The 13,522-nt window shown below is 48.0% G+C and overlaps 1 protein-coding gene across 1 annotated transcript in view; it reads right to left on the minus strand.

Moving 5' to 3' along the window:
• Positions 1 to 13,522, minus strand: part of LOC120844576 — an 81,488-nt gene that overhangs the window by 47,463 nt on the left and 20,503 nt on the right. The window contains exons 5-9 of the mRNA XM_042289062.1: positions 12,674 to 12,873; positions 7,154 to 7,233; positions 5,156 to 5,235; positions 4,645 to 4,757; positions 4,148 to 4,417 (exon numbers count right to left, since the gene is read on the minus strand). Of these exons, the coding sequence (XP_042144996.1) occupies positions 4,148 to 4,417; positions 4,645 to 4,757; positions 5,156 to 5,235; positions 7,154 to 7,233; positions 12,674 to 12,873 (743 nt within the window). The remainder of the gene's footprint in view (positions 1 to 4,147; positions 4,418 to 4,644; positions 4,758 to 5,155; positions 5,236 to 7,153; positions 7,234 to 12,673; positions 12,874 to 13,522) is intronic.

A 13,522-nucleotide genomic window follows, 5' to 3' on the forward strand; every position in this document is an offset into this window, starting at 1 on the left:
GAGGCGAGGTACAAGTTAAACACACAGAAAGAAAAAAAAGAACCTGAGCGCATTGATGCAAGACATCGCGAGTCAGGGTCAAAAATTTCTTGGAGCGCTTTATGCAACGACTGAGCTCGAGACAAATAAGCACGCTGTACGGGTTCAGCACGCGAACATTGCCTTCTTTGCTTTATCTCACTTTTCTTCACCAACATCTTTCGCGGCTGATTTTTCAAATACCGGGGAACGTCTCGAAAGAAAGCCTACCGAGAAAAACCTAGGCAATCAATTCTTCGACACAGCCGTCTTTGAGCTATAGGGATGTTTGTAATAGTGTATTAAACAAGAACAGGATTGTTGATGAACATGCGGCGGCCCTTACGTTTCAGTTTGGAAAGTGCCATAACTGCAGTGACGTGGGGATGGCAACACCCGACGCCGCGCGACCATGGTGGCTGGCAGGCAGGGACCAAATATAGTTTGGCCACGGCCGTGGCTTTCAGGAGCGAGTGCTTCAGCCCATAAAGTAAACCCCGCCGCGCAAAAACACTGTTTTGTTTTACAGCATGTCGGCGTGGCTGGTACAAAGCACGCTAGCGTCGGAGCGTCCGCACACGCCAACGTCTATCATTGAATTTTTTTTTTAAAAGACGCGAGACGAGAGACGGCAGGAATAATCATGCAAGACCGGATGAACGATTGATGCAGGGTACTTTGTGTCGGATGGCTGCTTGCACCACCTAGCTCATGTGTGCTCAATTACGGTCTTCAGTTTAGTTTTGGTTTTCAAAGGCGACCAAAACTGGATCTTTGGCGCAGGCTTGGCGCAGATTACCCATATTTTAACAAAATGTAGCAGGATGTAGCAGGGTTAGACCCTTGGCGCAGTTTGGCGCAATTGGCGCAGCAATCACATCACTGGGTATTGTATGACATGATTTCGTGTACGTTGGCAGTAGTGTGGAAGCTTTTATTTTTTGTTGCTTGATTTAAGATATTTTATATGTTTGCACTGATGTGCATGTTTCTATTTTATTATTTTTTGTGTGTTTCATATATGACATACTTATCCCCATTTATGTAATGTCCTTCCCAGAAGGACTTTTAAGATATTTTAATAAATAAATAAATAAATAAATTAGGTGCTACTGTATTTCATTCCACCGCAAGTCAGAGCGCAGCCGACGCTACGAACCGGTGGGACCAGTCAAGCAGCGGCAAAAGCGTAACATCACTGTGTTCGCAGTATTATCGCAGTTGCATCACCACCCACTAACCCAATCTCGAACAACAAAAATTCGGCGCCTTTTGTCGTCCTCAAAGGGAAAGGCATAACAAACTGTGCTGTTACTTACGCTTAGGGTTCCATTTTTTCCTTACGCGGCGGAAGCTCGTTAATTCATGTACTTGTGTATGGCTTTGTTTTGTGCTGAACTGGAACGCAGCCTGAACTAAGCCGTCAGCGAGGCTACTTCTTTCTCCGGTAATCATGCCCCTCATCTCGTTTCACCGGGTCCCCGTTTCCTTCAACATAAGCCCCGACGAACACCAATCTTTTGCTGCGACATCGAAAATGGTCACCGAAAAACATAGAACCCATAAAAGAAATTATGCCAAAATCGCTGCTGTCGCTACGCCGATTCTCGGCGAAATGTGTGAGCCTCAACCGCAGGGGTTCCGGCTCGGCCAAGGACGGGTATTCCAACCTCGCGACAGTCTGCACATCGTTGTCTTCGGAGCGCCGGTCTGTTCTCCCGGGCATCGATGGTTTCAGATGCAGCCAGCAAAGCTTCCCTCGTCTCCGATAACGGTCCACGTACTGTTGTCTTCAAAGAGCCAGTCTTTCCTTTAGGGGTCGGCGGGTTCACACAAACGGCGTCGTCACTGCGCCTCGGCTTTACGTCGTTGCGTACGTTGTGCCGCCGCCATTCGATCCCTTCTGCTTCCGCGGTGCATCATTGGAAGCGTGCCAGAAGACTCTTCCCCTCTTGTAAGAGGAAAAGTGGGCATAACGAACAAAGCAAAAAAGCACGGCGGGAACCGTGCGCCGGCCTCACGAAACCAGTTCAGTCAAGTCCAAACCACAACCATCCAAACAAAAGATGGTGGCATGCACCACAGCAACAAATGCGAATGCATTAAAAAATTGTAAACGACCACACGTTTGACAGTGGCAGTTGTTGCATCGTTGAAACATATGCTTTGGGGTTTTTTCTTTTAATCAATGTGCTTTTGGATAGAAGTTTCAGCAGCTTTGCCTCTAATAGAATAGTTGTAGATGTGCTTTAGGATATGTGCGAAAGGAGCCTGTGCGCTGCCTCTCGCATGTCGAAACCCTTCGACCTTTGCCGTTCTTGTGCCGCTGCAGCCCTCCATCTAATCGGCGCGGCGCGTTTGCCATGCTGTCATTCTTTTTTTGCGATCACATGGGTTTTTACGTACCAACGATGCCGGATGTCGCTCAAAAGAGGCACAAACAGATACCGCCATTAAATGAAACCCGCCAAAAAAACACACCGCCAAGATTGAGAGAAAAAAATTTACCCCGGAAACACTGAGCCCCAGCTATGCCGGAACGATGGATGGCCCTGCCGAATGGTTGAAAAGAAAAAAATTCCGAGGACACCTAAGCGCTTTTTAGGAGTTGTGAACACGGAAGCCACGAATGTCGTTCTTGCGCTCCCTTAGTTCGTCTGCGGTGTACAGTATAGACCACTTACAACGTAACCGCTTATAGTGCAGGACCGGGTATAACACGGTTTTTTTAAACCACCGGTTCACCTCCCATAGAACTCCATGTAATTACATACCGCTTAAAATGCAGGCGCGCGAAGTGAAATACCGGTTATAGTGTGGTTTTTGGCACAGCCCGCCGACTGCGCCGACGACCGGAGCAGCGAGCTCGCTTCCCTGGGCGACACTAGATAACGGCGCTGACGGCGCGAGCAGCAAACTGCACTCGCGGGGCGAGGAGGTTGCTCGAAAACGCGGGGAGAATCGAAGAGAGAGGCTTCAGTTGCCATAGCGACGGAGGGACGCACGCACGAGTCGTTCACGTGCGTGCGTCCCTCCGCTGCGTTGGAAACAAAGAAACAAACAACCGCAACGACAGACCAATCGCAGGTCGAGGAGAAGTGTTCGCGCGCGTTGCATGCCGGTCGCGGGCCGGCTGCTTCTATTCCGCAATCATGGCGTCGGTTGTGATCGTCGTCGTAGACGACCGTTCATCTCATCGTTCTACGTAAAAGCGCTATCCTTGACTGTGAATTTTCGTTGTGTGTCGCTATGATAACCCAGCACGTACTAGACGGGAAGATCCACATACTCGTGCGACGATGTCGTGGTGGCGCTCTCAAGACGGCAGAAACGCCCGTGTCGTCGTGTTTGTTTACTTCGACTACAGTGGTGATTTCTAAGCATTTGTGTCCTCGAACATCGCCCGGATTTCTTATTTGGCACATTTCATGCGTGTGCTCAAGTTCAAGGTGCTACTACTGGTGCATACCGTATGAAGGATGCGAATTTTCACGCGTTTTCATCTCCGGAGAAAAGTGATTAGGGTTAGCAATCCTAAACGCTCACAACGTCCGTCCGCAACCCGCGACGCCGTTAAAAGGCTGCGCCAGGCAAAAGCCGCTCATTTCTTTCAAAATGTGTGACACACTTGAGACAGAACTGTACTAGTCTGGTGAAATAAAGACTTTCCTCAAACTAAGCTTTATTTTTCATCTAACATAAAATAATTCTTTTACAAAGGTAAGTTGTCTCATGGCATGTATTTTGGCCTGAAAAATTGATGTTTTGGTTATAGTGCGGTACCGCTCATAGTGCGGATTTTCGCGACTCCCGAGACATACGTTATATGCGGTCTACACTGTACCAGCGTGGACAGCCTTGTTTCGCTACTGCCCAAGTTGCGGCCGCCGACAATACAGATGCTTCAAGAGCCACCATATCCCTCGGCGCCCTGAGGAGCAGAAGTGGCCGGAGCCCCGGCAATGGAGCCAACGGGATTTATCCATAAATTTGCTGCTACAGACTATGTTTCGCTCTATTAGGCAAAAGAATGTAAGTAGACTTTCGGCACGGCTTCAAAACCTGAGAACGCCGGTTCGCTCCAGGGGACCAGTTAATGCTTTAGCATTAAAATGAATGGCAAGCTCACCTGAAGAGTTTGACGAGGTCTCCAAAGGGTCTTCAGTGCAGACTACCAGGGCAGGTGGGCCGTTGTTCAAGCAACCTTCTTCCACCGGATGATCGTCGTCAGGCATGTTCTCCAGTGTGGGCGGAGCCATCGCAACATCTGAAGGGCGCCGCTCCACCAAAGCACCTTCCCGGGAATCAGCTTTAATGGACACGCGCTCTGACGATGACGATGGAGCTTGTCCCCACGGCGTTGATGGGGGCGACGCGGCTCTTGACGAAGGAGCACCACCTGGGAAACAATCGGATTTGTCGGGCAATGCGGCCACAAGTGGGGCAAAACGAAAGGCATTCTAAATGTATGCCATCTAGAATGTCCACTCGTAATCGTAATCAATGTTTACTCGTAATCAACGTAATCATTCACTCTCGAGGGTAGATTGTAAACCATCCTCGAGACGACCGAGGTGTGACGGACGAGGCAAACAAATAACACGTGACAAATGAGACGCCACATACCGCCTCTGTTGGCGGTTGCCACGTTGATTCTCCGCCCCAGAAACTGATGGCCATTCATCTGGGTCGTGGCCGCCGCCACTGCCGCCACCTCACGCAGCGTCACAAAGGCGAAACTGTCACAAAGGCAAAACTGTCATAAAGGTGGAACTGGCACAAAGGTGAAACAGTCACAAAGGCAAAACTGCCACAAAAGTGTAACTGTCACGAAGGTAAACATGTCACAAATGTGAAACTTCGAAAGGGGAAACAGTCAGAAATCTGAAACTGTCACAAAGGTAAAACAGACAAATTTTAAACCGTTACAAATGTGAAATTGCCAAAAGGATACAATTGCCACAAAGGTGAAACTGCCACAAAGGTGCATATGTCACAAAGGTGCAACCATCACAAAGGCACAGCTGTCAAAAGGGCACAAATGCAAAACTGTCACAAAGGCAAAACTGTCAATCGGGACACCTTAGAGAGCAACCGCAGAAGAATGTTCTGCAAGTGTAATAAGTGTACAACATACGGTCTCTTTGCGCTGTTGTCCGGCTTCTTCAGCACTACCTTCTCGATGCCAAACTGCTCGAAGAGCCGATGTAAGTCCTCCTGCATGAAGGACACATTATGCCGCCATTAGACCATTTTGGACAACAAAGGAAACACAAATCATCTACCGTCTGTGACAGAGAAAGAGTTCACTAAAAACTCCTCCCAGATCTTTCCACCTTAGTGGAGGTAACCTCCTCTCCAGCGTTCGCTCTGCTAAAATGGAAAAAGGTGGGAGAGCTTCCCCTGTCAACGACTACTGGCGAGACCGGTTATAACGAAGTCAACGGGAATCGGAAATCACTTCGCTTTATCCGCTATTTCGTTTTTCGGCTCCAGTTTGCACATATATCGTAACCAGAGTACACATATACAGGTTTATCAATGCAGTTTTGCTGTGCCAACCGTACAAATGCAAATGTGTGACTTATACAAAGGCGCAACTTAACAACTTCTTTGTAAAAATGGTTCTTTATAGGGGAGTGTGGCTTATACAAACGATGCGACTTCTAGACAGGAAAATATGGTAGTACAGTGAAACCCGTTTAGAACGAACCCACGTACAGCGAATTATTGTCGACATCGAACTCACAAAAAATTTAAATAAAAATGCATGTAAAAAATACTTTTTATAAAGACCAACATATAGGCTATATCGAACTTTCTCTCCCAGGAAGGCTTCTAAAACATGGAAACAATGGTCCTCTAGCCCGTCCCTTCACCCAAAAAAGAAGAAGGAAAGAAAGAAAATTCTAAAAGCTCAAGTAGCTAACAAAATTGAGCAAAGAGAAGCGATTCAGAAGAGGAGAAAGCTAAAAAATAGTCTGCATGGACGCACACAACAAAATACTTTTCATCCCAAAGTGTTTGCCCACGAAGAGAATCAATTCAAAAGAGGAGATAAGCCAAAAAAAAAATCCCTGCACGGATGCAAAAAAAAAAAATTTCCAGCGCGTTGTTACAAGGCGGAAGTGAAGAGATGAGAAATAGCTCTCGCCTTACAATGAACGCATCGTGGAAGTTCGTTGTAAATGGTTTCTGCTATATCGAACTACTTGCTATATCAAGCTGATCGTAGCGTTTCCTGCTGTTCGTTATAAACGGGTTTCGCTGTATTCACTTATTTTCTACGAAGAAGCTCTGTCAGCGTGCAGCCAGAACTAACTGTCGTTTCAGAACTAGGATTTTCTCTTCTCAGTATGCTATTTATTCTCACTGAATTCAAAACAGTTATTGAAAAAACGACAAATGAAGGTAATGCCAAAACCAACATTCAAATTTCCCCGTGCCCCCAGTGGGGCACTATCACACGCTGGAAAACTTGCAGGTAGAGCAGGCACTAGAAAACGCAGGTTTCCAGCATTCAGTTTAAACCACTATCACACTCCTTGTAATCCACTGGAAACAGTGTTGCTAGTAGAACCCTTCCGTTTTAAAAGGACCGCACCCTGCATTCATACTTTTAATAATGTCTAATTACAACTGACGTGCACACCCGCAACTTGAGCGAGTAAGATCTTTTTACATGAAAATTGATGCCGATGAAGGTTTGCTTGCATGTTAACAGGCGTAAAAGACAGCGGAAAAGGGTTGTTAGAATGGCCGCAGACATCTATGGGTCGACGAACGCACCAGCCACGAAAGACGCATTCCCAGATCAATGATAATTGTGTTGTGCATTTCTTTAGACAGCAGGAAGTTTGTCAGCCCCAGTAAGCGAGTGCAGTACCACTGTTAGCCTAGGGGCTTTAATGTGCATCATGCCGCAGTGATACCCGACGCACACTGCTACGGTATGGGGAGATTAAACCCGAGATCTCTCAGTTCTGTAGCGCAAGTTTTCGTGCCACGTGCTTTGAGCTGTGACGAGCAAACACACTTAGCTACCAATCCCCCAACCCGGGGTTGGTAAAATGGTGCAACCAACAAGCACGGAGGGTTCTTGCAAGCCTTTCAGACACCACTCCAATATACTCACCTCAGTGATGTCATTGGGCAGCCCACCAACAAACAGTTCCCTGGACTTGTCGTCACTGCCCTGATGCTGGTCCCTCCCAGCTGTTAAGGATGCCATGCACGAGCGACAAGAAATGTATAAAGACATTGTAAATAAATCAGCTTGAACTTTAGAACTATATTTGAACACAATGAAAGAAAGGGCAGGAAAGGACAGACATCACCTCTATCGCCATTCAAAAAAAAAAAAAGAAAGACAATACCTATGGAGTGTAAGGCCCGAACAACAACAGCACAAGCTTGTGGCAGGTCAGTTCAAAAACAACAATTTTTTTGTAGTTCTGTGTATTTTTCTCTATAATTTTGTATAAGTGTAATTATCGGTAGTAATCTTTATTAAAGCAATAGGTTTATTTACGTAATAAGTTTCTCGTGCTTTACTTTGGCCTCTTAATCAAGAAACAAATGCACAAGGAAGTTTACACAAAAACACCGTTGGTAGTCAGCTGTCTGTCCTCCCCTGCCCTTTCTTTCTTCGTGTCCGAGTATAGTTCTGAAGTTCGAGCTGATCTATTTAAAAGTATGTACCAACATGCTCAACTCTTAACTGTTATTATGTAAAGACATGCACAAAGGGCATTAAGAAAAGAGTTGTACAGCTCTCCTATTTTTTTTAATAACATTGCAAGAGTGTCGGCTGGTCAGCGTCCTATCACAAGGCAGTGCAGCAAATTTAGCAAGAATAAGCGCATGCACACAAAGAACGCTGGCGTGCGAGCGTCATCTACTAGGCTCTTCTGCCGATTGCACGCAGCCCGTGTTCCTTGTTTCTTGGTAGAAATATCTCCTGCAAGGGCTGTTCGCAGTCCGTGGAAGAGGCTAGCAGGCAACACTTGCATATGAATGGGCTTTGCACACATGCACTTACTCTAGCTTATACATTGAGTCGATCGACATTCCCATGATATTATTGAAAGCATTGGAGAGCTGTATACTTAAAAGGGCAGCGCAACGAGTTTTGCACTTTCAGTACTGTCTAGACCGGTTATAATGAAATCGGTTATAACGAAATAGCGGCTACAGCAAAGCAATCCCTATTTCCCATTCCCTTTTGCACTTCGTTAGAACCTAACTTGGTTATAACAAAATAGCGGATGTAGCGAAGTGATTTCCGATTCCCGCTGACTTCGTTATAACCGGTCTCGACAGTAAATGTCACTTAGATTGAAACCTTAAAGTTTGTAAGATCCGAAACTTGCATTAGTTTTGGAAGTTATCAGCGCAATAGCAGTCGCAGAAAGGATGTGGAGAAAAATTTGGCAGTCCTGTGTTAATCCACTGCAGAGTCACGGCGATAGCTGCGACATGTTACAACGAAGTTGTTGAGCATCGGCATCGCACTCACGCACCGTGGGTGCGTGAAAAAAAAGAGTTCAGAACAAAATAGACATCTAACAATTTCTGCCCCCAACGCTTGCTTCTTTTTTTGTTCTGGAGCATGTTGAAGTATGTCTCCCGGCACAAGCTCTTGACATTGACAGTGCTACGACGGCATTTCATTATCGGCTAGTCTTTTTTTAGAGTGGATTCCGGAGGCATAGGGTACTACAAAAATCCCATGTACACAGGTTTGCAAGTACGTCCTCAGGGCACCGCCACCTCGCTCAGTTGGGGTCATACCTCAGCAAACCCCATTCATGAGGGCCCTCACTCACCCTCATCTCCACAGGTAAGGCGAGGGTGAGTGAGCTTCTGATTAGGAAACTTCATGTGTGAGGGTGAGTGAGGGCCGTGAGGGCTGTGAGGACCGTGAGTGTGTTAGGGGTATGAGTGCATGAGGGCCGTGAGTGTGTGAGGGCCATGAGTGTGTGAGTGCGGTGAGTGCGTGAGGCCGGGGAGTGCGTGAGGGGCATGAAGGCTGTGAGTGCGTGAGGGCATTGAGTGCGTGAGGGGTGTGAGGGCTGCGAGTGCGTGAGTGGCGTGAGGGCCATGAGTGTGTGAGGGGGAGTGAGGGGTCTTAGTGCGCGAGGGTGGTGAGTGCGTGGGGAGCATGAGGGCATTGAGGTTCAGTGAGGGGGAGCGAAGGACTGAAGGTGAGTGTGACTGAGGATGAGGATGAGAGAGGAACTGAAGGTGAGTATAGCTGTGAGGGTGAGGGTGAGTGAAAGCGACCTAAAATGCCAACCTCTGGTTGGGGTGTGCCTGGGAACGCCATAATCCAATTACAACGCTTTAGCAAGGCGCCGTAATCGGATTATGAAGTGCCCAAGTGCACCCCAACTGGGCAACATGGCGGCGCCCTGAGGCCGTACTTGCAAACGTGCATAAAGCAGGTTGTTAATGGGTGCGTTAAGACGGCGCTCCTTAACTCCTATTCCGACGCTCCGAGTTTCAAATTCCGAGCGCACCAACTAAACGACGGATAGTGTACAAGAGCGCGACACACCGAGGCCGCGTTCCAAACCTACTCGAATGGATCCGAGTTACCCTGGCGGATTATGTCACGCGACAACAAAAATAGAGAAACGCTCGATGGGGGTGGGTTTTCAATAACTACCTTTACCCTAGAGCAGGAGTTCTCACACTTTTTGGCCTCATGGAGCCCCAGGAAGCCTCAAAAACTGCCGCGGAACCCCCCCCCCCCCCTCCATATTTGCCGACCGAGAAGCAACAGATGCACAATAGACCCTTTACGAAAGTCAGTCTACCCACCTTGTGCAGAGCCGGACCCGACGCTCTAATGGCGGAACTACACTGTTTCTCCACACCAGAAAAATCGAGCGTCTCCGAAAGCATAGAGCAGAAAAAGGAAAAGATGTTGGTCGTCTCACGTCACCTTCGATGCACGAAATCGAGGGTGCTTGATTTAGCCGCGCATGATCTCCTATCACCGCCATTAGAGCGGCAATATTGGAGCTTTTTGGACTGCCACAAGAGGACTCTGACTTTTGAAAAGGGTCTATTGTAGGCAATTTTGCTTGTGTTGCTTCCCATATATCCCCCCCATGTCAATCGCATTGTCAGTACAAAGTGAGATGAAGGTGTTTTGCATGGTCCTGCCGCGCAGCCTGCAGCATGGGGGGGGGGGGGGGAGGGTGTTGCAATTTGGGTGTTCGCGGAACCCATGAGACCAGCTCGTGGAATCCCTGTGTTCCCCGGAACCCAGTTTGAGAACCCCTGCCCTAGAGTTAGGTCGAGCAAGTTTTGGAACATGGCCAGAAACTATCGACAGGCCACACAAGCTCCTACCGACCGTGGATACAGGTGGCAGAAGCCGAAAATATTTCGAAGATAAATAATTAGGCCCGTGTGCAGCGGCAGAGTTTAATGCAAAAAAGACGGCGACGTTATGAAGTTTCTATGAATGTTTTAATATTCCTGAAAGGTTTGAAGACTCGCTTCGTGCACATATGTGAAAAGTTATGTTGGCCGATCTATTTACTGACCATGCATGCTGTTACGATTAAAATTAAAGACAATATTCTTGAACCCGCTCGTCGACACAGGAAACCCTCAAATGTGTCAGAGATTCCGTGGTTGCGTCTCGCAGTGCAAGACGGGAGCTACGCCGATACTGGCACACCGTCATTTGATAGCACGTCAATTCATTTTTAGGCGGTATGCATGAACTAACCTTTCCCGCAACGCTAACTGATGTTTCGGCTTTTCAATCTAAGTATCTTGATTTGCTGCGGCTGGGCTAAGCATTCTAAGCAGGGCAGCAATCTGACTGTCTTTTCATCACAATTTTTCTGTCGCCGAGCTGTCGGCTCGCTCGTTCAATAGATCAATTCGTTTTAAGCAAGACGCACGAACAAACCTTTTCCTCAACGCTAACTGATGTTTTGGCTTTTAAATCTAAGTTCCTTTATTCACTGGGCTAAGCATTACAAAAACGGCAGAGCGGTCCGAATGTCTCATCTCGACAACTCTTCTGTCACTGTGCTATCAGCACGCTACCGTTTGATAGATTAATTTCTTTATCAGGCGAGATGCGCAAACAAACCTTTTTCGGAACGCTAATTGCTGTCTTGGCTTTCAAATCAAATTGTGTTTACCTGCTGGATTAATTACTAATCAACTGAAAAAGGGTCGCCGGTCCGGCTACGCCTTTCGTCTCGATGGTCACAAGAGCAGCGCAGCCATCTTGTTTGTTTACGTGACGTCACGGAGCACGAAGAAGTCACTCGCGCTCCGAGAATTTCTCGGTGCACGAAGAGCGCGCTCGAGTGACAGTCTCCGGTGGCACTCCTGTCTGTTTAGAGAAAGAAGCGCCAAACTCTCGCGCTCCGGAGCACGGACCTAACGCACCCAAAGCTGTGGTGTAGCTCAGTGGTAACGCCTCGGCTTCGCACGCACCGGACCCAGGTTTGTTTCCCGCGAGAGGCGGGTAATCTTTTTTAAGGATTTGGCAACACTGACGACAGATGCCCTACATCACCAACCACAACATCAACGACAAGAACTACTATAACATCTACAACGACAACTAGGACATCAACAACGAATGTCATTTCCAGTGATGGGAAGAGGCCATAGCAGCATCACTGTAAGACAAGCGGCATTCACCCCTTCAACACGCAGTCAGAACAAGCGGCCACATGATCAGGTGCTGCCAACGGCGATTACAGCCATGCTAGTGGCATAGCCGGGGGGAGGTTAATGGGGCTTCAACCCCCTCCCCGAAATACAGCCGACCCTATAACATACACGTGTCTTTTGACCACCCCTCCCTCACGTCTTGGACATTGCAGTCACCTCAACCACCCCCATAAATAAAAATTCCTGGCTATGCCAATGGGCCAAGCACTAAGGTTGACAAAGAACAGGGAAAGGATCAAGTTCCAAACATTGCTAACCCTTTCCTTACCACCCCGACTTAAACCTATCAATTTGATTGACGAAGTCAAACCCCCACCTCAACGATGTAGAAGAGTACAGCAAAATGAGACAGCTGTTTAGCCAGGCTATAGACCGACACGCGGCCCCGACGTCATGCAGCTGCGGTGGCGCTGTCGACGGCACTGCGCAGACGCTTCACCTCACGCGAGTCTGGTTTCTGCGCACGCGCAGTGCCCACACCCGGTGTGGGCAAACGCTGGCTTGTTTGTAAACAGCGTGTAGGTCTATATCTTTATTGAATCTCCTTCGGGACCACACAGCCAGCGGCGTTTCTATACGTGTAGCACTATGCAGGATGCAACGCGGGAACTAGACTTTCGGTTTCGATTTCCGGAAGGGTCAACTTTAGAGCGCGACATTTCTGGAAAAACATCATGCGAAGAGCAAGACGTTTCCTTCTTGCGCAGGAGTTGCGGCGACGTCACAACGACGCCGAGCTCCGATCGGCTCTGACTGAAAGGACAGAGGGCAGACCCAAATGCTAGACGCCTCAAGGTCTACCCACTGTTGTTTTTTTTTTTCAATCGACCAATAAGAGCTCGGCATTCTGACACTGTTGTAACCCCTGTGCAAGCAGCAGACAAACCTGCGCTCCAGATAGGTTTGAACGAATATAGTAGTTTCAACGAAAGACACCAACCGTGCAACGGCGTGGTGCTGGTGCCGTCGCCGCCGTCCCCATACGTGTTAGCTCCGGGACTCCTGCCACCACCAGGGCCGTTGTCGGGTCGCACATTGACGTTGCGGATGGTGACCAGCCGCCCGTTCAGCCAGAACTTTGCAGCGTTCCTCAGCACTTCCTGCATCACGGCCTCCGTCTCGAAGGTCACGAAGCAGTGTCTGCGAAGCCAGAGAGTACATGGGGCGTCGAAAGGTCGTCGAACGTAAGTAAAGCTCAGTGGGTCTAGTGTGCCAAAAACCCCAAAAAGAAAACACTTCGACGACATTGGGGAATACAGAGAAAATCCCCGAAAAGGAACCATTATCCTTCAACGAAAAGACCCCAAGCTTCACGAAAGAGAATCTTGGCTTGTGTTGATGCAGTACACAGCACGCATTGAACTGTCCACGATGCTCCTCCTCCTTTTCAGACCATGACCCTTAGCTCATTTCCTTTTCTTAACGATACCGGGACGTTCCGCGAGTATTCGGATTATGTGCATGTTCGCTCACATCGACATAAGCCCCCAATACTTTGTCCGACCTCCGAAAGTGGACACTCGAAAATATTGAACCTGTGGAAAAATATTATAAACGCCGAAACAACACCCCCGTATTCAAAGAAAAATAAACCCGGAAAACATGAAACCCTGATTATGACTTCTCAAAAATATCCGGAATGTGAAGCTTATGGGAGATTAGTTTCGCTCGACTGTTAGTTTTTTGGATGGCACAAAGAAGCTTCCGGACGGTGAGTGCCGTCATTCATTGTGGGCAGAAGTTATTCAAGTAGCGGGGCAAGCCATTAATGTCGTTATCATGTAAATAT

Source organism: Ixodes scapularis, unplaced genomic scaffold (genome assembly GCF_016920785.2).
Source record: "Ixodes scapularis isolate PalLabHiFi unplaced genomic scaffold, ASM1692078v2 PGA_scaffold11__112_contigs__length_91849675, whole genome shotgun sequence".
In the NCBI taxonomy this organism is placed as follows: Eukaryota; Metazoa; Arthropoda; class Arachnida; order Ixodida; family Ixodidae; genus Ixodes; species Ixodes scapularis.